The sequence below is a fragment of the Tyto alba genome, unplaced genomic scaffold (genome assembly GCF_018691265.1).
Source record: "Tyto alba isolate M040663 unplaced genomic scaffold, T.alba_DEE_v4.0 Super-Scaffold_10, whole genome shotgun sequence".
NCBI classification, from domain to species: Eukaryota; Metazoa; Chordata; class Aves; order Strigiformes; family Tytonidae; genus Tyto; species Tyto alba.
The window spans coordinates 6,435,878-6,461,501 of record NW_024881262.1 but is presented as its reverse complement, the minus strand read 5'-3'; the positions used below and the strand labels follow the sequence as shown (position 1 = coordinate 6,461,501).

General features: G+C 48.5%; 1 protein-coding gene across 10 annotated transcripts in view; it reads left to right on the top strand.

Moving 5' to 3' along the window:
- Positions 1-5,573: 5,573 nt before the first annotated feature.
- Positions 5,574-25,624, top strand: part of TNIK (TRAF2 and NCK interacting kinase) — a 165,071-nt gene continuing 145,020 nt past the window's right edge. For all 10 annotated transcript variants that reach the window (XM_042799493.1, XM_042799516.1, XM_042799509.1 and 7 more), the window contains exon 1: positions 5,574-5,897. In XM_042799493.1, the coding sequence (XP_042655427.1) occupies positions 5,841-5,897 (57 nt within the window). In that variant the 5' untranslated portion in view covers positions 5,574-5,840. The remainder of the gene's footprint in view (positions 5,898-25,624) is intronic.

Below are 25,624 nucleotides of genomic sequence, written 5' to 3'. Positions count from 1 at the left end.
TGTTCTACTGATCTATGCTTAATGCCAGATGGGGGTGGCTTCGGGTCAGGTGTTTCCCAGGCCTGGGGCTGCCTTTGGTCTGAAAGACAAGCTGAGAAAGAAGAAGGAAAGAGAGAATATAAATACTGGTTGTCTTAGGGTAGCTCAGCTCCAGACTGATCAGCATAAAACCTTATTGGGATGCAAAATAATTTTGATAAAAGGCATTGAAAAACAGAGCAGCTGTTTTGCCCCGTGGATGGGGTTATAAAGTAGATATTTAGGGGCAGAGGCCCCCAGAGGACTTTCCTACTGTGGCAGGTGGGTTCTGGAGCACATCCCTGATCCAGCAGCTCCTGACTTCTGGACCATACACATACTGATGTTATCCTTGAGATCTTGGCAAGGAAAGGAGAAATTAGTATTCCTCTGTGGGACGGTGGGAATGGGGTTTGCTGGGGGCAAGGCTGCATTAGCTTTTCTGCAAGCAGTGCAAAAATGGGATTTTGATTGGTTTCTGAACAGTCACAACCAGCATATTTTAAATTACTATAAAAGAATTGATGGCCTCCTGAAGAGCAGGGTTGCCCTTTGATTTTCATTTTTTTTTCTTTGTAGAAGAGGCACAAAGGAAAGAGGTTAATTGACAAAACAAAGTGCTACATCGCTAGCATGGCATGTTCCCAAACAGCAACATGGAAATGTTTTGCCCAAATCAACACTGCGTTAAGCCTCCGATGCTACAGCCAGGCTGATGGGCGATCAACAAAGGCATCAAGGCCTGCTTGTATCTGCTGGGGAGGCACACGCATTATTACATACAATTCTGCTTTACCTAAAAATTGCAACTTTATATTTAAATGTTAGTATTCTGGAAAATAATACAGCGGTGCTTCAAAGGGTGGGAGCGCTTGCTACCCTGGAAAAGCCTCCTTTAACTCATGCAAGGCAGATAGTGAGTCTGATCTACATAAAACCGGGGAGGGCACAGCAAGCAGTCTTGTTTCTTTGAGCACCTTGCTGGCCTTGCTGGGGGAAGGCTCCTAGGCTGCTGTCTCCTTGGTGACCTTGGCCCACGGTGGCAGACCTCAACAGAAGGCAAATACAACTGTAGTGGAAGGGCCATAAAGGAAACCCTGTGCTGGTCCTCTGTGACAAGTATTTTGGGGAAGAACAGCAGCCTGGAGGGTGCTGTGGGCGAGTTAAGATCCTGGAAGTGTGCCATCTACCCTCTCTTTCTGTGCAGTGCCCCAGGACTTTCCTATTTAAATGCACCGTGCTGTTCCCTGGGTATGAATCTGTGGAGGTAGGTATTTTTTCAAAGACCTCTTGCTGATTTTCCATTTACTCCCCCATTGCAGTGATTACAGGGTTTTGTAGTTGAACAATACTTAAGTGAGGGAGCGATTAACTATTTACGGAGTGGGGGGGGGGGTGTTTGTATATAGCTATAGGAAAAATCCTGGCAGCAGGATTCACACATGTAGTCCTGCTCAGCTCCAAGTATGCAATGGAAAAACACTTCTCTCCCTGGAGAGGAACCCATATCAGCCAAAGGCTGAGCAATCAGTAAGTGATAATGAATCAGTTAAAGCGCATTTGAGAAGATCAATAGATGCAGGTTAGGACACATGTAGCCATTCATTTCTGAGTGTCTTTTAACACAGCTGCATGTAATCGCATTAGCCTAAACCTCAATTATTTTGCATTTGATATAATATTATTTTTTCAGCATCCTCCCTTCAGTTGGGGCAAAGTCCTTTAACTACTGCATTGCATGGGCAAACGCTGGGCTAAACCAGTCCCTGGCCTTAGGGAACCAGCAGAAATATGCTGACACCAGCCGTGGGGGCAAGTGGTCACAGAATTACTGGGAACAAGAGACCCACGTGTGCTGGTGGAATAAATCATGTGTCAGGGCCCAAAATAGGCCCCAATCGTGCTTTCTTGCTCACTTCATCCCTTTTCTTACTTATCTTGTGGAGAATGATGCAAAGCCCAAAGCACCTGAAGCTCTTGCTGATTGGGCAAGGCCTTAAGCGTCATTTAGATTTATTCATTCTACATATACCCTCTCATGATACAATTAACAGTGGTGACACTGTTAGATAATTAAATGTAGTTTTATGCGGAGGTCAAACAACCTGGATAGTTTATATGTGAACTGATGCCCTTCAATGAATAAATCAAAAATACTGACCCTGACATTAGCCCCCCACTGCCAACAGCAGAGCTTTAAGGAGCTCATTGCTCACCGGGGCTGACCGGGGGCAAGGCTGGGAACTGCCACTCTGTAAGAAAAAAAACGACATTTTCACATTTTTCCACTTTATGAATGAGGCTGAAATGGCAAAACTGACTTGCCGCGAAACAGTCCCAGCTTCTGGAACAGCAGAAATGTCAGGTATGGAGCTGACGAGAGACGTGGGGAGCTGAGCTGGGAAGGGGCTGTGCTCTCCTTCCATGGCTCTTGCTTCAAGAAGGTTGGGACGTGGCAGCTTAACGCCGTCGCTTGGCTCGGCAGCGCCCTGCCCGTGCCGCGGATCGGGTATGGCCACGCCAGTGCTGCGATGCGACCGGGCTGGCTGGAGCGCAGGGCACCGGGCAGCGGGGACACAACGGGGTCCAGCCGCCAGGTAGAAGCGCAATTTCATGCTGAACTGGCTCACAGCAAAAGAATTTGGGCCAATTCAACTGAACGCTCTGTTTTGTGTCGCAGTGACTCCGACTGCGTGATTTAGTTTAGATGCTCCTGGCAGAAAAACAGTGTACGGGGAGACACAAATATACACCTCCTTGTTAAAAAAAAAAAAAAAAAAAAAAAAAAAAAAAAAAAAAAAGTGACATCTCAGAAACTCCATTTACTGTAGAAAAAGCTTCCTGCAGAAAATGACTGCCCAGCTCTAGTTCCTCCTGCAGCCTGGCCGGGCAGCGGTACAGCCCGCGCCGCAGCCCTGGCACCTCAGGAGGTGACGGGGCTCACACCTCCCCACGGGGCCGCTCCTTTCCGCTGAGCAGCCTGGGACCAGCAGCCCTCACTGGGATTTTCCTTCACTTCCCACTGCCGCTTCATGCGTTTCCTCTGTCAGTGGTAACAGAAGGGTCCTCTACATTTTTAACCATCTTGATAGACAGTGGGTACATAATTAAATCACAGTTTAGCTTGGGACTTTGCATTCATGCTGAGGATCAGGGCAATCTGTATATTTGCAGTACAGGGCATACATATATCTATGTGTATTTTAACCTCTATGTGTTTCACAAATAATCCCATGTGTTCTTGGATGGAAAGCACATGAGAGCAAGCCAGCATCCTCTCTCATCCTGTTTGTTCTTCCCTTCCCTCCCCGAGAACAATGAAAGCAGGAGGAAGTCTCGCATTGGTTTGTTACTAGTTTCCAGGCAGTTTTGCTTCTGGCTTCACAACTATGAGCAAAACATTGCAATACCTACGTTTGAACAGACACAGACAACATCTAGTTTAAAAAAACACCCCAGCACTACGAAAGATCCAGGAGGGTGCTCAGGCTGTACCTGGTGTTTATTTTATTAAGTTCAGCATTTTGATCAAATTTGCCTCTTTAAATGTGAGTGAGGACTGATGATTATGCAAGATATCAAGGAGTGATGATTTGTGGCTGGGAAAAAGGGGATGAATCCAGGCAGGCTGCCGTCGCTGCGGGCGCTGCGCAGCCCTGTGCGCCTCACCCACGGCGGGCGACTTCCGCTACCTGCCACTTCAGCAGTTCATTACAGAAAGAAAAAAAAAAAAAAAAAAAAAGAAAAGAAATAAAAAAATCACATTCTGCTGCGCCCTTGCAGCCCTGCAAGCCGAAACGCTGGCACTGCCGTCGTCAGCCCCTATCCACCCTGCTGCCATCGGGACTAATAACGCTAATCAGCATTATTAGGGACTAATAACGCTGATGCAGCCCCTCTGCTGCCGGCTGCCCAGCGCGCAGAGGGAGGAGGCACCGACCTCTGCAACCGCCTCAGCGGATCCTGTCGCTCCTGGGGAGCTTTTGGCAGCTCCTTCTGGCCTTTTGTCCGTCTGTCCCTCCCAGCACAGCCCGGCGAAGGCTGCACCTCCAGCACCAGCAGCAGCAACTGCACGATTGTTTGTAATACATTTATTATTTTTTTTTTTTTTTTGTTAAGCACATCTCCAATCAGAAAGTGTAAGAAAATCCCATCCGCCTGCCAATTGACTGGTGTGTAGGGTTTCCGCTTCCCAGATCTGCATATTGTAAGCTCCTGACACAAGTTGATGTTGTAAGTACAGCTTCCATACGGTTCTCTCAAAGGCAACAGATTTTTTTATACATATATATTTATATATGGCACCTGGTTTGGCAGAAACTACATCCGAAAAAGGGAAATAAGGAAAACAGTAAAAGCTAAATCTACCTAGCTATTGCTGGCTTTGGAGGAGTTTTGGCCGGTTCCAAAGACGGTATGAATCTCTTATTTATACTCAGGAACAGCATGGGAGCTAACAGGGCTGGGATGGCTCCCGAGCACCAAGGGGACGGGTCACAAACCCCTTGACATCTGGACCCAGAAGAGAAGGGACCACGTCTCTGCCCAGGGCAGCCCCAGGTGCATAAAGCAGACGGATGGCTGTTGCTTTGGCACCAATCAAGCCCAGGCCCTGGTGCTTCCTGATGCTGGCGGGATTTGGGTTCAGTGCCTGAAATTTGGCAACTTTCCCTCCCTAGACTTGACAGGCACAGCTGGTACTGGGCTAGGGACACGGGCAGCCTGGGATTTTTTTTTTTTTTTTCAGCCCACGATTTATCTACGCCTTCAATAAACTCGTCGGCGTGGGGCTGGCGAGGCCATCAGGGCTCCGGCAGGTCACAACACCTCGGTCCACCTCAGCGCAACCCTCCGGAGGGTCCCGCTGCCACCCGCAAAGCGGCACGTCCTGCCGACCCTCTGCCCCCCAGACCTGTCACCCCAGGACCGACTCGGTGGGGTGCAGAGACCTGAGGGGGTGCCGAGCTCTAAGGGAGATCTGAGCCCTCAGCAGGGGTGCCGAGCCCTCGGGGGGTGCCGAGCCCTGAGAAAGATCCGAGCCCTCAGCGGAGGTGCCGAGCCCTTGGGGGGTGCTGAGCGCTGAGGGGGTGCCAAGACCTGAGGGGGTGCCGAGCCCTGAGGGGGTGCCCAGCCCTGAGGGGGTGCCGAGCCCTGAGGGGGTGCCGAGCTCTGAGGGGGTGCCCAGCCCTGAGGGGGTGCCGAGCGCTGAGGGGGTGCCGAGCTCTGAGGGGGTGCCGAGCCCTGAGGGGGTGCTGAGCCCTCGGGGGGTGCCGAGCCCTGAGGGGGTGCCGAGCCCTGAGGGGGTGCCGAGCCCTGAGGGGGTGCCGAGCCCTCAGCGGGGGTGCCGAGCCCTGAGGGGGTGCCGAGCCCTGAGGGGGTGCCGAGCTCTGAGGGGGTGCCGAGCCCTCAGCGGGGGTGCCGAGCCCTCAGGGGAGATGGCAGCCCACGGGTCGGGGAGGGGTGTGCCGAGCCCTCAGGGAGGGCCGCGGGGCTCTGCCCGCCCCCTGCCCGCCCCCGCCCCGCCGCCGCCGCCGCCGCCCCCTCCCCGCTCCGTGACAGACAGCTCCGGCGGCGCGCTCGGCCGGGGAGGCGGCGATGCGATGCGGCGCCGCCGCCGCCGCCATCCCGGCGCAGCCCGCGGCGTGCCCTGCCTGCCGGTAGCCCGCGGCCGCTCCTAGCCGCACTGCTCGGCGGAAGGGCAGGGGCGGCGGGCGGCGACGGTTTCTCCTTCCCGGCGCCCTGCATGAGGGGAGGCGTTAAATAGCGCCAACGCCGCGGCGGCCGCCGCTTGTTGCCCGCTCGGTGGCGGCGGCGGCGGAAACATGGCGAGCGATTCCCCGGCGCGGAGCCTGGACGAGATCGACCTCTCGGCGCTGCGGGTGAGGCGCGCCGCCGGGTCCGGGGTCCGGGGGATGCGGAAGGCGCCATCCACCCATCCATCCCGGTGTAGAGGGGCTAGGGGGGCGCGGATGTATGTATATATGTATGTGTGTGTGTGTATGTGTGCGGCGGGCACGTATGTAAATATCGATCTACAAGCGTGTGCACGCGCAGAGCCGTGTGTACGCCTGTGTGCCTGTATGTCTGTACCTACGTGCGTGCCCGCCCGCATAGCGCTGCTGTACGCGCACCCGCGTACGGGCGCGTTGCCGGCAGGTGTGTGTGTGTGTGTGTGTGTGTGTGTGTGTGTGTGTGTGTGTGTGTGTGTGTGTGTGTGTGTGTGTGTGTGTGTGTGTGTGTGTGTGTGTGTGTGTGTGTGTGTGTGTGCACCCGCGCATAGGCGCGGTGCGTACGCGTGTGCGTAGGGCCGGGGGCAGCGCGGCTGCGGCTACTTGCCCCGTCTCAGCGCGATGGGGGGGCGGTGCGGGGACGGGTATCCCCACTTTCCCCCAACACCCCCCCCCCAAACAAAGGCGGCGCTGGGGCGGGGTGCTGGTGGGGCACCCCAGAGCCCCCCGCTCGGCGGCGGGGCTGGGCAGTGCCTGCGTTCCGTTCGGGTGGTGCAGGCTGTAGCACGCATGCACGGACGGACAGACGGACGGACAGGGGTGGCTGCAGCCCGGGCATCGCCGGGATGCGGGAGCGGGGCTGCACCCCCAGCCCCGGCTTTGCCGCACCGGCAGGGACACACACCCCCCCCCCCCCCCCCCCCGGCCTCGCCATCCGCCTCCCGCGGGCCCCTTCGCCCCGTCCCCTCCTCACCCCCCCTTGGAAATGAACCTCGTCATCTACCCTTGAAATGTCGGGCTCGTCAAACGTGTCAGCCTCTGCGTGGGCTGTGGCCTGATGTGTGTGTGTGTGTGTCCCCTCCACTCCCCGGTCTATTTTTTTCCCATAACTTTCTTCCTTTTTCCCCCTCTCTTCATCCTTTTGATCGTAAGAACAGCTAGCTGGTTAACGAGCATGGGGAGTCATGTAGAGAAGCAGCGTTTATTGGGGAGGCAGCAGCGCGGCTGCTTCTTTCAACCTGCTGGCATAGATAGATAAATAAAATTAAGCAGAATCTGCTGAAGACTTGCACAAGTGTATTTTTAGAAATATTATTTGCTTCAGTGCAAAAAAAAAAAAAAAAAAAAAGTCTATCTTTATTCACTTGCCCTACTTTCTTCCTGGTGAGTTTCTGGTTGATTAATAGTGTAAATGATTGCTCAGCAATACACAGTGTAGACAGTATTGGAGTGGGGGGACCACCCAGCTTACAAACAGACTTGGAGCTCTTGTTTCCCCTCTTGTGTGGAAGGTGCCTTGGGAGAGAGGTTGCTGAAGCTGGTGGAGTTAATCCAGGAAAGCAATATCGTTTGGGAGGGGAAGGGGGCCCTTTCTGTCTCACCCAACCCAAAAATAAATAATTTTTTTTTTTTTTTAACATCTGTGTTAGGAAGCTTATTTGAACTAGGACACCATTTCTTTTTAAAACTGTATCCACACGTGCTTTTTTTTAATGTGTTTGTGGCTTTTTAATAGCAGTGTGCACCAGATACAGTCAGGGTTTTGTTTTCACTTTAAGAGGAAATGTATATGCCCTCGCTCCCACTGAGATCCACCGGCAGCGCCTGGTCTGCGAGCAGAGCGGTGCTGGTGTTTCAGGGCAACCAGAGACGAGGGGACCCAAAACCTCAACTGATGGTGGGGTGGGTGTGCAAAGCCGTGTCCCCCTGCCCAGCCGTGTCCCCCTGCCCAGCCGTGTCCCCCTGCCCAGCCGTGTCCCCCTGCCCAGCCGTGTCCCCCTGCCCAGCCGTGGCCGCTCCGGCAGGACGGATGCCGGGGGCTGCGCGTTGCCTGCGGCAGCACGGTGCTCCTGCCACTTCAGCCTCTACCCCCTCTCAGAGGGACAGACCTGTGGCGGTGCTTTCCTGTAAATGATGAGAGATGGGTTGGTTTGTAAGCGAGACAAGAATAGGAGCTTAATTTGCCAAGGAATAGATCTTCTTCTCAACTAAGCTCTTTTAGCACTTAGAATAATTGTTAAAGGTCATAAATTGAGCAGATAGGGCAAGAAGCGTGAATCATTCCATGGGGGCTGAATCAGAAATCAATAGTAAATTTGCTGCTTGAGCACAAAACATGGCAGGGAGGAGTAATTCACCAAGCCTTGCAAAATTTCATTTATTAGAAGAGAAGTGTCACATTGCTGCAGGTTTCTAGATGAGTCTGGATGGAGGAGACGTTGCTCTTGTGCCTACGCATTTGAAGGGGTGAAGGATGGCTGTGTGAAACACTGGGAGCAGGTAGTGACTCAAAATCTGGAAGAGGGGATGATTTGTTCCCAGCGGTGGATAAAGGAAATGCTCGGGCCACTTATCTCACAAGTTTGAGTCACTGAAATGTTCCAGGAGGCCAGGTTTGGTGAACAACAGGCAAATGCATATAAAAACGGTGGACCTTTGACTTGCCAGTTCACCTTGTTCTTTGCTTTGGCTTCCCGACTTGTGTCACAAGGGAGGAAGGTGGATTTGCAGGACGAGAGCGTGCTGGTGAAGGCTTGAGTACTGCTTGGCACAAGCAGAACCCTGCACGCTGCCATTCATTTCAGCTTGCCCCTGCCCGCTAGCTTAGGGGGTAGGATTTGTCGAGCTGGGCTGAAAGGTGACATAGGAGGTAGCAGGCGCTTCTGTTTTCACCACACTGGAGTTTATCTTGGCCACGCAGTCAAGCCCCACCACAGCAGTGCATCTGCTTGACGCGCTGGCGGCTGGGCCAGGAACAAAGCACTGAATTCTGATTAAAATGCATGGCCTGGTGCACTGAGTAAGTACACTTCGGGCTCGCTCCTGCCTCCTTGGCGACATGTTTCTATCCATCATTGTGCACCGTGCTCATCGCCATGGTACCCAGGTGTCCCCCTGTTGGTGCAGAGGGTTGAGTGTGTAAGGAAGGGCAGGGTGAAGCGTTCGACATCAGAAGGATTCTTAAAATAGAAATCTTCCGGTGGTTGTGCTGGTAATGAGTATTGTTAATGTTGCAGAAAACTGTAATTTAAAATGATGAGGCCATTGAACAGGTAGTGCTGCATATTATACTGACAAGAGGATAAGATAAACTACATTATAATGTTCTTTTGTACGGGCTGGGAGATATTTTTGCTAGTCCACTCAGCATGTTTAATAGCCGAATGACCTGGCAGTGCTATTAGCAGAATAATGATTAACACGGGGATTCGCACAGGGTGTTGACAGGCGTGTTTGAGAAGCAGATTTTTGCAATAAAAGGAGAATGAGCATGAGGAGGGGTGCAGTGGGCCATGCTCTCTGGTGGTAAATGCACAGCTGATCCCCATAGGAGAACAAGCAAGAAAGATGGAGCTGGGTTTTGGGGGTTTTTTCCATCCTTTTTTTTTTTTTTGATCTCTGTCAATGCAAGAGCCTGTCATCTTTTGCTGAAGGCAGTGGCCTTGATCCTTCTAAAATATTCAGGTCGTCAGCTTTTCCTCTGCTGCATCTGTCTGCAGGGCTGGGCCTCCAGCTGATACACCGGTAGTGACAGCGGGCTCTTCTGCAGTAGCCGCCACAGCTGGATGCATTTGGGGTGCTTTACAAGGTGTGGGGCAGGTGATAAAAATCTCTCTGGGAGGAAAACTTCTCAGGGAGCTGATAACCCCTGGGATGGGATGGGCTTGGGGCAAGGAAACCTCCCTGCTCACAGCTACTCCTTGTCTGCTTGGGTCCCAGCTGAAGGCTGGGGGCTTGCAAGGCTCACCTGGTTGTACAGCTTGACTGAGGGTTATCTGCAAGCCTCAGAATTTAAAAAGAGCCTTTTTGGGGAAGGAGTAATTGTTTTCTTCATGTACCTGGATGTTGCTTTTGTTTTGAACTCATTAACAAACCCCAAGCTTTTGTTACTTACTTCGGCAAAGCGCTGACTGTGCACTCTCTGGAAACTGGATCCTAAAATCGTTAGTTGTTTTGGAAATGCCTGGCCTTTAACGTTCAGGCTTGGAGAGGAGACAGCACAGAATTAAGGAGCCGGTGGGTATTAGCTGTTGCTGGGAAGAATTGGATGAAACCCAAAAACTTCACTACTCTTCCTTTAGCTTTGCTTTGTATAGAAGTGAAGTTTCAGTGGCCATTTGTTTGCATTAGTGGATCATTGTCAATGAAGATAAAAGCTCTCATATTAAAAAGAAAAAGCACAAAACCCAAACAAACATGCTGGCATTGTCCTGCTTCCAGAACTTCATCAGTTTATGGCATATTTCAGCATTATTAAAGATTTAGGAGAAGTTCTGATGAGGAATAAGCACTGCAAGCCACCACTCAGGAGCATTATCCTGGCAGCATTATGTTAGGTTTCTCCTTCCAGCACCTTTTAAAAAACTCTGTAGCTCAACAGAATTTGGGCAGCTTTTGCAAAGGTCACCTTCTTTCTAAATAGAAAGAGGGACTAATTTGACTAGAGATGACTTCCGGAGATTAAAAAAGACATAAAAAGCTTATTTATTTGTGCGGTTTTACATGATAGGCTACCATGCAGAATTTGGGACAAATAAATAGATATAGCCACAATTCCTGAGGATAGGCACTCTCAGGAGTCTTCCATCAGGGATGTCATCTGTCCTCTTCCAGTATGATTCAGTAAGTGTGTAAGCTATGGACCATGACTGTGTCCATGTACTTTGTGGTTTTGAGCCTTTTTTTTAACCATAAAACCTTGGCAGCACTATACTGGTCTCTAAGTCATTTCAAAGGGATGACAGTGTCCAACTCTAAACCTTTTTTCTGCATCTCGCTTCCATTCATTGAGCCAGGAGTGCTGATAGTGGTGCAAACATTTATCTTCTACACATGCATGGGTATTCTTGTGTGTGTGCTCATGAAAAGTTACAACAGAAACCAAGCTGTCTTCTGTCTCATCCTTCTGCACGGTTGATTTTTGTTTTTTCACCTTTTGTGGTTGTGCAGCCCAGATGCTGCTCTTCTGCAGTTCTCTGTGTGTCCTTCAGCACAGGTGCTGTGGTTACTCTTCCTCATCTTTGGAGATTTTCCACAACACGAAAGTGTATTGTGTTTTATAAAGGCATGGATAGTCTCTCTGTTCTCACCTGTGCTCCTGTGGTGGTCAGCCATAAAAATTAATAATCTGGAGTGAATTTATAGCAAAACGTGCTTGAGCGGGTTGAAGTTTGAGCACCAGCATTTTGTTGAATCAAGATTTGAAGCAACAAAGAGTATTTGATTGATGTGCATGTTTAAAATAAAGTGATTTTTAATCTGTGAAAGGAGGAGTAGTTAGAGGAGGCTTTTATCCTTGCTACGTGAAGGTAGTTTTTGTCTGCCAGGTTCTAGTAAATGTAGTGGTACAGTTTTTGTATGGGGTGCAGGGGGAAACCGTTTGCACTTTATCTGTTTGTAAATCTTTACAAATGAATCACCCAGCTGAGGAAGAGGTGTCCTTGGAAGTCATCAGCCACGTGGGGTGAGGTCACGCGAAAGCTGCTATCACCTTGCTCTCTGCAAACCCTTGTCTGACTCCTTTTAATGCACCCCCAGTCGCCTTGCAAGGGTAATTATAGACATCAGCGGGAGTTCTCTGCCTCCGACCTGCAGACCAAGGACAGAGTATTGATCCCTGTCTCATTTCTTCATGCCTCAAATACAAATGGGGAGAATCCTGTTAGATTTCCCATAGTTCACCTGGTAAAAAGCTACCAAAAGGCAAAAGGGTGCACAGCGTGGAGGAACAGCATCAGTAAAAACTGGTGTGTCTTGGGGTGGGGAGGATGGTGTTGAGGGTTCAGGACGTACCTCCTTGAAGGCAGCCTCTGCCCCGGGGGCACCTGGGGACCATACATGCTGTTTTCCCCTTGCTGCCAGCTGCAGAAGAGACCCGGAGCGTTGAGGGGTGAAGCGCAGAGCCATGGTAGGGCTGTGGTGGGAGTCAGCAGTGTTCTCTCTCCCAGGGCTTTGGCTGACCCTTCCTCCCCACCGGCGGTGGTTTTGGCCCTGGCTGCTCTGCAGGTGCCCTGCTTGCCCACGGGAAGAGAGGAGCCTCTATCACATGAGGTTTCTGTTTGCTGATGCTCAGGCACCTTCTGTGTTACCTTTCATGCTGCCATTAAAGCAGGCTGCAGGTCGGAAACCACTAACCTAAGTTACTGATAGCCCCATTAAATGAGGGGTTGTGTTTCCCATTTATAAAACCAGTAGCTTTCATTTCCTTCCTCTTCTGTCCCTTCCTCCTGTCCCCTTTTGTCACTGAACTGTGGCTGCACATTGGGAAACAGAGTCCTCCTCTCGCATTCCCTCTACGTGGTGGTTTCGAGATGAGCCCTGCGAGGGGTCGATCCCTTCCCACAGAGGGATGAGGATGCCCAGCACGTAGGGGCACAGCCCTGGGGTGCTCCTGCAATGGCTTGTTAGTGAAGGGAGAGGAAAAGCCACCAGAATTGGAAAACACTGATAAGAAGTTTAGTCAGAACTCAGTTACAGCTCTCTGCTCATCTTATTTTATTTTGTAATAGCAAATCAGAAAATCTTCCTCCCCTTTGACCAAGAATGTTGCTTTTTTTCTATACTGGTCTTCTGCAGTGCTTGCCAGAAGTTCAAGGTTGTGTGTTGGTAGTAAATGACAGATGACTGTACTCAGGCAGGCAGCACTGGAGTATCCAGATGCGTCTTGTGTAGCTGAGAACCAACATTTCCTCCTTCCATATTGGGTGAGCAAACAGCGTGTACTGCCCTGTGCTCAGCCGTTGCATTGCCCCAAGTGCAGCAGAAAGCATGCACTTTGCTCTGCTGCAGGTAACCAACACTTCTCCGCCACAGAAAACCTATTTTATATTAATGGCTTTGTGCAAACACCACCCTCCTGCCAGTGAGACTGGAGCAGTTTACATGGTCCCATCCTTCCTACGTACACACTCGGGCTGAAAACAGCCCTGGCTGGTGCAGTAACCACTTGGTTTGTGCAGCGGGCTCTGAACGGAGCTGCTCTTGTGAGTAAAGCCTTAGCAATACGAGTTCAACATCCTCTTGGTTTTTTGTGCCCTCACCACAGCGAGGGTGGGGGGATCTGTTCACGTGAGTGCACGTGTGGTTTTCAGCTTCAGAGTGCATGAAACCTTTTGTTAGTTTTTGCTTGGTTCCTCCAACAATGGCATTTCAGAGTGCAAAATGAAATAGATTGTTCTGAGAGCAGCACTCTCCAGAAACTAGGGATATTGCCTAGGATGTATATTCCTTTATAAACTCACAAAGAGTCAAAAATTTAATTTAGGTGGCTGACACTTCCCCCACCTTCCTTTAAAAAAATTCTCTTTGCTCCTAATTTTGAAACTCAGCAGGAAAAAGCCTACTGCCAGCTGAGTCATGTGTTCAATGCATGACAGAAGTGACTGTTTGGGACCATGCCCTTAATCTGCTGGATGGAGACTTTCAGATGCATTGCAGGCACTAGAGCCTTTGCCAAGGAAGAGATTGCACAGCTTGAATCTAATAAAATGTGTCTAATAACTGCTGTAGCATGCTACAGAAATACAAGAGATCAAAGCTTCAGAGGCATTTATTTTCATAATTTGTGGGTCAGATCCTTGCAGGACTAATTGGCTGCTGTTTGATGCCCAGGCAATAATAGAAATTTTCCTGTAAATGAGAATATATTTTCCTCTTCCTTTCTCTTTCGTACACAAGCATAAAAGCTTAGTATGATTTTGAGACAAACTGGCAAAAGCAAAGGTGCATATCTCTTCCCTACCTCACTGCCATCTCAGATGTATTACACTGTGGGCCATGTAGATGAACAACTGCACTGGTCACTGATGGTCTTGGTATTGGTGCTCCAGGAGCACTAAGCCTGCTGGTTATTGCCTACCTTGCTTCTGCTCCCCAAAGCATGAGCTGAGATGAAACCAGAGAACGAGCTTCGACGATGCAGTTTGTAGGATCTTCCCGCTTGTGGCTCACTAGGTGTGATGCCCAGGTGGTATCTCAGCTCTGCAGGTGATCACCCCCAAACCACAGGAAGTCAGATATGCTCTTTGCTTTGTGGGGGCATTTATGAAGTTCTTACATAAAAATAATATTTATACAGAATGTATATATAAAAATAAGCATGGACCTAACTGTTCCCTTTTGAGTGGAGTAGGTCAGTATGGTGGGCTGGCGTGCCTGTGAATGGCACAGCCTGTGTCCTTGTACCTGGCCCATAGATCTTCTTCAAAACACAAGCCAAAATCCTCCAACCTGCTTATTTATATGGGAGATATTGAGCTAGCCATAGACCTGTTGTCACACGTGAAGCTTGGCTGGAAAGGAAGGGGCACGGCCTTAAACTTGTGTTTTTTGTTAGGTTCTCCAGCTGAATACTCACGGAACGTGTTTGTGGGCGTTCTTCTCTCGTGTGTCTGCAGATGCCACCATTTTGGGAAGAAGGAAAGATGAGTGTGCAAGGAAACTGTGCTCTTGGAGCAAAACCAGAGGCCAAGGCAACAAAATTAAAAGGGCTTAAAGTGCATTTTCTGGCTATGCAGACAGGCTGTCTTCACTGCAGTAAATCTTCAGCCTTTATGTATTGATTAGCTTCAGTAAAAAGTGTGATGACTCTGCTCTTCCTGTTGCTGTTCTGTGGGGATTGGTATGTTAGTATGGCTGAGGAGGCTGTAAGAGCCAAATGGGATTCCAGTAGTGAGAGCAGTTTACAAATGCTCTCCAAAATGAACCTCGCAGCCAGTGTGACTGTGTGTGACTGCTATAAATATAAACAGAGTGCTCCACTGGTGACCAGGCCGGTAACGGCCCTCTTCAACAGGCAAAACTGTGTTGCCCAAGCCAAGTGCCCTGCCAGGGATGCTGTGTCCTCCTGGTTCACTGGTTGGGGAGCTGTGATGGGTACATTGCATGGGGGATGAGTGAAGGGACCAGGAATGGAGGGGAGAGGCTGGAGTCCTGTTGAAATGTGAGGCTGCTTGACTAGAAAACGGAAGATGGCTGAAAATGTCTCATTTTCTACCTGTCCTGCTCATGGCTTGTAATAATTTCTTCAATATTCGTGTGTTGCTGGGCACAGTTTGAATTGATTTTGTTTGTTGAGCTTTGCCCCTGCTCTTGGAGGCAACAATGTGGTGTGGCGCCCTGAAGGTGGTTGTGTTTGAGCACTGGCTAAGCCCCAGAGCCTTGGAAAATCATCATATGATAAAGTGTGAGCAGATCAGGAAAGTGGCAGGGACAGCAACTCATTGTCCCCGTGGAGCAACAGTGGGAGGAGGGATGGAGAGCTGCTTGAGATAGTAGGTGCTGTAGCTGAAAACCCATCCAGAAGACTCCCCACTGGCATGCCCGTGTTTTGTGGTAACCTGTAACTACACTGTGGTGGAAAAGCTTTTCCAGAGGCAGTTTGGGCCATGAGGTGAAATCCCAGGTTGCTCTGGAGACAGTGGATGGAAAGATAGGATGGAGCAGATGTAAAATTAGCATAACAATATACCTTTAATTCAACTTGAAGGAAATAATTGAAGACTAGTTGTCGCTTATGATGGTGACCTCTGCCAAGATGACTCATGCTGCAATATAATATGAGTCACTTGTTAATGATGGCCTGTTAAGGAGTAAGTGCCAAATCCCAGTAACTTCTTCATTGTGCAATATAAAAGCCAGGATGAGGGTGTTCAGGATATTGTTGCCTAAAAATAGCTGATACTTAAGAGCACTGAAACACCTTTCCTTGGCTCTGAGGGACTCTACTGTGAAAAGGCAAAGGCCCTGAGCAGAAAAACTACTTCTTCTTTGGCCTTGGTTTAAAAGAGCCACACAACACACTTGGTACCTCTCCTTCCTAGCCTTCTGTGTTGCCATGGTGTTGCCAGAGGGTGGGGACCCTGGTAGCTCTTCTTCCTGACAGACAGCTCAGCTGGCCTGAGGGCAAGTGCCCGCTGGTAGGAGGGAGGTAGGTAGGTGCCAAGTTCTGCAGTGAGCATGGAAGGCCATGGCCACCTTTGCAAAGGCTGCCTGGCAAGGGCTTATCATGGGGAGGGGGGTTTGGGGGGCAACCTGGCTGATGGGAGAGCAGGAAGGTAGGAACAAGATCCCTCCATGGGAAGGTCCCTGAGGTGCCACTGATGGGCAGCCCTGGGCTGGAGACCTGCAGTTAGGAGCCTGGGGGCTGTGGGACAGGGAGGTGAAGAGCTAACAGTCTGTGGCCATGTCATCTCCTGCAGAGAGAACTTTGCCAGGCACAATCTCCCTGTGAGCTCCTTGCCTCTGACGTCTGCCAGATGAGTGCAGGCTGAGAAGATTTTTATGACTATAAGGAACCCATGGTGCTCCTGTAGCAATTGACTTGAGAACTCACTTGTTAATCATCTACTAGCTGTCTTAAATGCTTCCTCATATGAAACTACTGGTTTTCCTCAATAAATGAAGTTTTGCAATCCACAGAAGAAAGTGAGAGCCTGGTGCGAAGGCACTTGTGACCAGGGGCAGGAGCACACCAAGAAGTGGTAGCTGCACTAGTACCCGGGCTCAGCCTGGGGGTTGGTGCCGCAGGCACACTTTTCTTTGCCCTTTCATGTAGCAGAGGGGCATCTTGCTCCTGGGAAAGGGTTGCTAACTTGTCAAAAGCCTGATTACTTTGTCTGCAGTCATGAAATCCTGTGAAGTCCTGACACCAGAGGTTAACTTGAGAGATGAGTATTTTTTTACTAGATCTCATAATTGTAGAGAAGCATGGCAAAAAGCCTTCCTGAAAGATCATAATCCAAAGGGCAAATAGAAGACTCCAAGGAGTTTACTGAAAATTCAGAAGAAAAAATGGTAATAAATATGTGAAGCCTTGCCTTCTTTCTTCCCTGAGTGATGCACCTCAACAGCTGGAGATCACTGGGCTGTTTCTGCCATGCTTTCATTTTCCAGGTCAGAAGGTGATACCTCCACCATCCCTCACCTCTGCCACCTGCTTCAAGGTGTATCTTGTCCTCTGGACCTTACCTGTTTGCTGACCCGGTCCTGTTGCCTTATGCAGCACCAATGTGGTCCTCAGTGAGATAGGAGGGTGGTGGTGAAGGACTGTGGAGGAAGGTTGAGGCGTGAGGAGATGGGAAGGGGAGGACCTGAAGGAGGAAGGCTTTGCACCCTGATGTTGCTGTCCAAGCAATTTGAAGCAAACAAAGGACATTGAACGTATGAGTGATTGCACTGCAGAAAGTCGATCTGTAGTACCTTAGGAATAGATCTCTGAGGGATGGAGATCTCTTCCTGAAAAGAAACTGCCAGTGCAGTGGGACCCAAATCTTCCACACATCTTCATTTTGTCTTGCTCCTTTGATAATTACCATTCTCTTCTTTAGCTAGTTCCTGCTATTAGTGTAGTGGTCCTGCTGCTGTGGCAGCTCTCGGGAGCTCTCATTGTGCCTCTCTTGCCATTCTTGTCAGCTTCAGCACCAGAGGGGACCCCCAGTAAGAAGGGATTTTTGCTCTTTGGTAGAGCAAACCAGTGCTGTTGCGTTTCCAGACTGGCTCTTAGACTTGGGGGTTCCCTGAGAGCACCACAGTTTCTTTACCACGAGTGGAGTTGAGGTTGTTGTGTTGGGGTAGGCTGAAGGACGGCTGGGCTGCCTCTCCATCACGTCTTACATGTGTTCAGGCTTAGGAAGGCCACATGTCCTTTATGTGGAGACCTGCTCTTCCAAGGTGTATCAGCTGGCATCCTCTGAGAAGTGAGTGGAGTAAAAGCATTACACCTTTGAATAGGCAAAGGCTGTATCATGTGGTTCAAAGGGAGTGACACCTTGTAGGTGGACAAACCACCCCAAAAATGAAGCAGGGTGGTTGACAAATGGAGATGGGGCATAAGTTCAAAGCTGGAGTCACTTTCTCAAGACCTTTTCACAATAAGTTGTGGTTTTGCTTTCGCCGGTTGACGTGACCTCTTCCGCTGCTGGTGTAAAGCAGAATGCCTGCACAGAGGAAACGTCCTCGAGAGAAGATTCAAGAGCCCTGCTCATTATCAGAAACAAGTAAAACTGCTCCAAGCTAATCTTGCTGCCTAAAAATAGAAGTGGTGGTAGGGGGAGGGACTGTCTTCTGTGTTCGTTTGCCCTTGATTTTCATGACATTTTGCTGCTCTATATTATGTGTCTTGTAGGGGAGACTTCGTGTCCTGGTCACACTGGAGCAATTCACAAGAGCACTTGCTCATGTGAAAGTCCTTCGGCGAGGAAGGCTGAGAAGTACAATTGTTTGGCTTTATTCCCTCATTCTCCTGCTCCTCACAGGTTCACAGCCTCTCCCTGGACGTGATGGTGAAGCCTCCCCTGGGGCAGGTCTGACGAAGCGGTGTGACTGGCGGCGAGGCTGGGGGTGGGATGGATCCCTTGTGCTGCAGGGTGGTGGGAGCAGGGGGGCACCCATCATGTGTGCACCTCGACAGAGAAACATGCCTTAGTCGAAGGTTGCAGCATCTACTTTGCAGTTAAGGGAAAAAAAAAAAGCAGCAATTTCTTTTCTTTTTATGAGACTTAATTACTGTGTTATTGTTATTCAGCATTTAAAACCCAAGTTTCATAACTGCCTTGTGATATCAGCATTTATATTCTTTGTCAGTATTATGCAAGCAGCTCACCTTGTGATCATGAAATACTGAAATGTGCTTTTCTAATGCTCACCCTCTGTTTCTCCACGAGTCCATAAAACCTCTTCTGCTTTCTATTAATTATGGAACAATAGGACATTTTTCTCTTCTCTTTTTAAAAGAACTGAGTCTTTTTTTTTTTTTAATCAAATTCTTGGGATGGACACACATTCTGTCCTTCACTGCACTGTCTTTTGCCACTCAGTGGCAGGAAGTAACAGGTTTGTGGATCCATCTAGGAGCAAAGGTCTTGCTGTACTGGAGCAGTCCCAGCTGGTGCAGCGGCTCTTGCTGGCACTGGCGTGGTTGATGTGATCTATCTACAAGGTTAGCTGAGGCAACTGGAAAAGATGGGAACAGGTCGGGATGGGGTGACTTTCCTTCCCAAAAGAGCTGATATGTTACATTGCTTGTTGATATTCAGTTGTTTTCCAACTGAAAGTGTCTATTAGCACCAAAAGAAGCAGCAGCCCCTCCTGCATCCCAGCAGAAGTGCTGGGAGTGTCCCCAAAGGCTGCAGTGCCAGGGCAAGGCAGAGCAGGAGCCGTGCTGTGAGCTGGGCTCTGCTCTTTTCTGTGGGACCATCTCTTCTGGGTCTGGATTTTCCCCACCTCCACATCTAACTTTTGTAGGATAGTGAGTGTAGACTTCTAGTTTTTCTTTTGATCAGTCCACTTCTGCCACTCAGTGGCATCCAGAGCAAGGGTGGGGAAGGGAAGGTTATTCGATTTTGTGGCAATGTTGGCTATGTGGTAATTCTGGTGGGGTCTCTTGATACTTAGTTGGAAGTCTCTCGCATGATTTCCTTGACTTAGAGACCCAGAAGTTAATCTTTCCTCTGAGCTTTCTCAAGAAGAAATAAATAGTTTTGAGGGTTTTTTGTTTGTTTCTTTGGGTTTTTTCCCCTTCCCTATAGAGGAAAAGAACTAAAATGTTTCTCTTAGCACAGATGTGGAGTGGAGTGGGGTTCGGTTTGCCTGAATACACTGAAGAGGATGTGTCTGCAGGCTCTGTGGCCAGTGCTGCTTCTCCACTCTTTCATACTTTGCTTTACGTACACATCCGGAGATTTGGAATTCTTTTCAGATGCTAATGAGAAGTTTATAGATAAGATCCCCTGTGAGGAAAGGAATGCTAGGATAGTCTCATAGCAGGGGAAATCAAGGTGGGGAGGGGTCAAGCGTCTTCCCTAGATTCACTTATAAGTGATGCAGCCCTGGCAGAGTTGAGAGTAGAAGTCAAACCCTCTGGACTCTCATGCTGTGCTGTAGCCATTAAACTATTCTCTCCTAAGATTAGATAACGTGTTTTTGGTGTCTGCAAGGCTTGATGAGCAAATTCCTTTGAATAAATGCTTTTCTTCTATACTTGCCAACACAGAGTGAGGTTCAGGGCAAGAGGGAAGGGAGGTAACTTGCAATTGTCGAGTTTCAGGAGGTAAATCAGGGAGAATAATACCCAACAGGTTAGAGTTCTTGAAAGAACTCTGTGGTGAGGACAATGTCCTTCATCTCTGTTTTAGAGTAAGTGTTGTGGGGAACCCAAGGTACGACTGTGCTTCCAGCAGCCTGCCACGAGTTTCTGTATTTACTGAATAATCTGGATCTCCGGCAACAGTGAGATGTGGTGCTGGGGTTTGTTTGGGCCCTAGGGTGGATGCTAGAGGCAACAGAGTTAACTTTATGTCTGAGTTCTTGATGGATCCAGCAGCAGAACTTTGAATTTTCATACCATGTGAATTGTAGGAGCACGGACCTCAGTGTCACCCTGACCAAAAAGTCCATCCTGGCGTTAGAGCGCTTGCAGCCTGGGAAACGCTGATAGCTGTACTGGTTTCCCAGTGTAATGAAATATTCCTTTCCAATACATTAGGTTTTTAGAAGAGGAAAGGATTACAAGGGCATCTTGGGCTTGTAGTAATTTGTCTTCCTTGCTGTAGCCTGGGGCTGTAAGGTGGACCTGAGTTCAGCTGAGCACACGCAGCACTTGGCTTACAGTGAAACTGCGGCACCTGCTCTCCCTTTTGACCAGACGAGATGGTGATGGGCCATCTGGGTCTGTGAGGTGGGATGAGGTGATGCTGGGTGTCACAGACAGCTCTCTGAGGATTTAGGATGACCTGGCAGTTTGTTGTGCTATTTATTTTACTTTCTGAGACAGTGTGTTTTTGCTGAAACGCTTGCATGGATTTGATTTCTGGTTATGAGCACCCTTATCTGCTTCTGTAGCCATTAGCTCTTTGTCTTGCCCACATGGGAAGCTGTAAGTTACTTCATCCGATAAGGCTTTTCTTACCAGCTCTGACATTTATTATATAGAATTCAAATTGTTCTAGGAACTGTAAAAGAGGGGATGGAGCCTGGGAATTACGGCTGAGAAGTTGTGTTCCTCTTCCCTACACGGACCAACGAGATGTAAATGGAAAGTATGAATCTCTCCACATGTCAAGCCAGGACTGAGTTCTTGGTAGTCTATCATGTCTAGAAAGAAGCACACATCCTGAGATTTCTCTCCCTTTTCTTCCTTACTTTGTGCAGCATCATCAAAAATGCTCCTTTCGACCTTTTAAACTCATCAGCCTGATTGTGAAATATTCAGAAAAGCTTGGGCTGAGTTTGCATCACTGTCAGTGTGTTGCATCCTTTTGGAGTGGCTTTGATCTTGCTTACTTCTTGCTGAGTAATTTACACTCCTCTCACATGAGCAGCATCTTCAATGGATATGCTGCCCTCAGAGTCTGGCCCTTGCAAGCTCTCTCAGTTTTTCCTAATGGTAAGTGTTTAAAGGGTATTAAAGCTGCTTATCTGAGTCTCCTGCTTTTGTAGAGTCATTAACACCTCTGCAAAGAAAGTGTAAAACTCTAGTAAGTCAGCTGGCGGCACTTTGCAATGATTTGAATGATTCCCCAAAGTGTGGGGAAGAGAGGGCTGGGCTTCCAGTGCTGGTGAGTGTGTTTTGGAAGGGTGCTGGTGGTGGCTGCAGGGCCGGTGGGTGGGGGAGCTGGTGGTGGGGTTCACCCTTGGGAGGTGTTGCTCCCCTTTGACTGGGGTTTGGGGTTCCCTTCTGGATGTGAGACCAGGCATCTCAACTTCTTGTTGTTTTTTTGAATTCTGCTCCCCGCCCCCATCTCCAACCCCGTGCTTCCCCCGCAGTCAGAAATGTCCATCTCACACTTGCTGTATCTAGTTTAATGGCATGTTTCAAGTGATGTTAGCAATTCATTTTTTTAAAAGGATCTGTGCTATTGTGTTACCTTTACAAGGAGACATTGATGTTCAAGGGTGTTCCTGATGTGAAGTAGTCCAGAAAAAAAATGAAGCTGGGTTTGTTCTTCACCTTGAATGTTGTCCTGTGCAACGGCAGTGCCTCAGTGGTTTGATCTTTCTCGTGGCCTCTGAGAGGTCTCACTCTTGCTCTTGTTGGTTGGTCTTTTGAGCCAGTTGAGCTCTGCACTGAATAATGGGAGATCATTGTGGCTAACGTTAGGCTGATAGAAAAACTAATAGAGGTGAATAATAGCATAAGATACATGGAAATCAACATTTTTTTTTTTCCCTTGGAGGCTGTAGATACAATCCACTTAATATTCTGTGGAACACAAGATTAATTTTCTTCAGCGTAATATATGTGAGGACTTTTCTTTTTTTCTTTTTAGTTTGCTGGCAGAGGCATCGCTGCATTGCGAAAGCTGAGGGCAGGGAATTAGGAGGGGAGAAGGATGCTGACCTAACTACCAGAGGATTCAGAAACGGTGAAATCTGGCTAGACGAAATGAAACTCCCTCGCTGGCAGGACTTTTCTGCAAGAGGTGTGGCTGGGATTGGGTGTCTGGCACTGGGATGGCCTCTGTTGTGTTTGCTCGTTGGGCTTTGCTGTGTGGTAGGGTATCTTTCAACTCTCTGGATGTCTAAAATACTGGGAAATAGATCTGATTTCCTTGGCCTGTGTGGTGGGACTCTCCTGATGGGCTCCCAGCACTGAGCCAGTGTCTTCAGCGTATGGAAAGCAGCTCCAGCCTTGCACTTGTCCTCCTTCACAACATACCTTTGCTCTGATTTAAACTTTCAGAACTGCTAAGCTTTGCAGAGGTTCCTTTAAAATAATAATAATAATAAAGCAAAACCCCTGTTCTTTTTCTTTCACAGGATGGAAAGAATGCAATGATTTGCCAAGCTTAAAGAGGAGTAGATATAGCAGAAATAAATAAATCAAGCCCATTTATTTTACATTGATTAATCTGATATGTTCATAGTTTTCTAAAATAAAATTAGCCCCAGAGAGTTTGGCAAATCAAATAACAGTAACGGCAATTAATTTAGAAGCAGTCACGAATATTTCCCATACCCTTTTCACATCTCTAAACCCACATAATTAATCTCACCACTTAGGACAGTGGGCCAAGTCTTCTTTGGGGATGTGTAGTTGTCTCTCTTGGGTTGGAAGAGGTGGACCCTCAGAGCTTCTTCCACACCAGAGCATGGGGGGGACCATGGGCAGTTGTGAGATGGGCAGCTGGTGGATGCTGGGCTCCTGGGACACCCTGTGCCTGCTGAAAGACTTGGTCAGCTTCTGGGTGGGATTTCTCTGTTGAAAATCCAAGTATGATGGACTTTTCCGTGTGCTTTGTTTTCCCATTTTGTCCTGGTCTTCATAAGGCTGGTACCGGTGGACTTACAGGGCTTGCTTCGCTGCCGTGTGCATCTTGTGTTAATGTTTTCAGCCCACTTGTGTGAACTGGTAAAAAAAAATGGAGCTCTAGCAAAAAGCATTTTGCTAGGCAGAGGCCAGATAATGTCATGGCTGGCTCCAGGGACTGGAGCGAAAGGTGGTGGTTGGATTTATGAGGCATCATGGTGGCTTGCAAAGCAAAACCAGCGCATCTTCCTGGGATGCCCGTATGAGAAAGGTCCCTCCACTTTGTCTTGGCTGAAGTGCTATTGTAATGCATATATCAAATGAACTAAGCTAAATAATCCTTGCCCCCACCCCAAGTTTAGTAATTTGGGGCTTTGGGATTTGAAACAAAAAGCATCTTCCTGATTTTACATGTGTTTCACAATGTGAGAAGCCACCAAGAAATACAGAAGTCTTACGACGGGAAATACTTTACGACCTGGCAAAAAATTACTGCAGATCATTTCAGCAGCAGTGGATTGTCTCTGACTTTCAGGATGTTTTTTTGGCGTGCATCAGGCAGGAGCTTGCTTTTTGCTGTGGGACCTTGTTTACACCCTCCAGTTTGAGTGTCTGTCAAGACCAAACCTTCAGACTCCCCACTGAGTCTGGCATTACTGGAGGCAGTTTGTGAAATGTAGGAAAAAGGTGAGAAGCCTTCCCTCCCCCTTTCCCACAACTTGTTAATTCTTGGGCGAGAAAGGTCTTTCCAGATACAAAACATGCAAATTAGCATGTATTTGTTATTCTTTTAAATAACTTTGCTGGTTTGTCAATACAATTCTGTGAAAAAAATGTATTCATAATGCACAGTTTTGGGAACTTGTTGAGTATAGTTGTGGGTTTTTTTACAGTCTATTGGCCGTGTTTAGCAGAGTTCTGCAACTACTTGAATGCTCAATAATTTGATATAATGTGCTCCCCATATTGTCCTTTCCTGAAACTATTGCTGCTGGAGAGTTATCTGATCCCATCCTCCTAACTAGCCCTTGCAGAACCAACTGTGAGGAGCTGATGAAAAGTGACAGGCAGTGGGTAAACTCTTTGAAAAGCACTAAACCAGGGGATAACTCCATCTCCAGATGATCTGTGAAAATTGGACTGGTGTGAGAAACAAGACTGAATCCAGTAGGGAGGTGTTGTTTCTCCAGACACCTATATGGGGACTCTGCCTTGTTTTCAACAGAATATTTAAAAGTAACAGCAATCACTTTTTAAACTGGGATGTAGTGGTTTCTGGTGGGCAAGGCTCTCCAACGGTGTTGTTTCTCAAGACCAATGTATGATTCCTGCTCCGTTCAGACAGCATGAAGGTTTCCCAGCAGCTCCATGAGACCAAGCCCTTCCAGGTGCAGTATCTTTGACTGTAATGCTCATCTGCTGCTGCTGGGTGAACACAAATGGTATCAGCTCTGGCGCAGATGTGTCTCCTCAGCTCTCCCTTGGCTTCAGATCTCTCTGAGGCTCCTTGGCATGCATGCATACGTGCCCGGCCGGTACGCTGGTTGTTGCATAGATCCCTGCTGTTGAAGGCTGTAGTCTATAGGTTGTTGGTGCCACAGTGACACTATGATTTCATCCCAGTCAACTCAGCCCACATCCTCAACCGTAATTTAACAACAGACAGAGGTGCAAAACCATCCTACTTTTTATAAAAGCAAAGGGTTTTAAGATTACTTTGCTTTCTTGCTCCTAAATGCATCTGGAAGGGAGATGTTCTCCCATTTTAAGGCATTCCTCTGGCCATGACTCTTACTATGAGGAAGGATCAAGTCTGTCTTGTCAAAGACAATCCCAGGTGGCTGACCTCAGCAGTCTCCTTTGAGGGCTGCCGAAGCTGGGATGTCCAGTTTGCAGTAACTTGGAAAGGTGCAAACTGGCTTCTGAGCTGTCGCCCCTACAGACATCCACAGACCAAATGACAAACGTGACCTGCTGTTGGAGACACAAGTTTTGCCTGTATGTGAGAGAGGCCTCACTGCTTTTGGTGTGAGCTGGGCAGCAACCTTGGTTTTCAAAGTGTGCCTCTGGGGGTGATATGTTAAGAGGCTGTAGTTTCCGAAACAGCTGCTTTGGTAAGTAGTTAAACCAACTCCTCTGAGACCCCATAAACCTTTGACAGCATTTACTAGTAGGCAGCAATTTCAGCTTGATGCAAACATTTGCTGGCCAAGGTGAAACTCTTTATTTCTCAGAGGATGAGATCTAAACATTTAGGAATAATATCTTATTGGTCTGAAACTGCAGATAAGTGACTTCCAGTGAGGAGAGTGTCCAGCTGCTGTGCTCTAATTGATGTCTGCATCCGAAGAAGCACGGTACAATACTAGTAGTGACTTTAGATCTTCTGGGGACTATAGGTATGATTTATAAT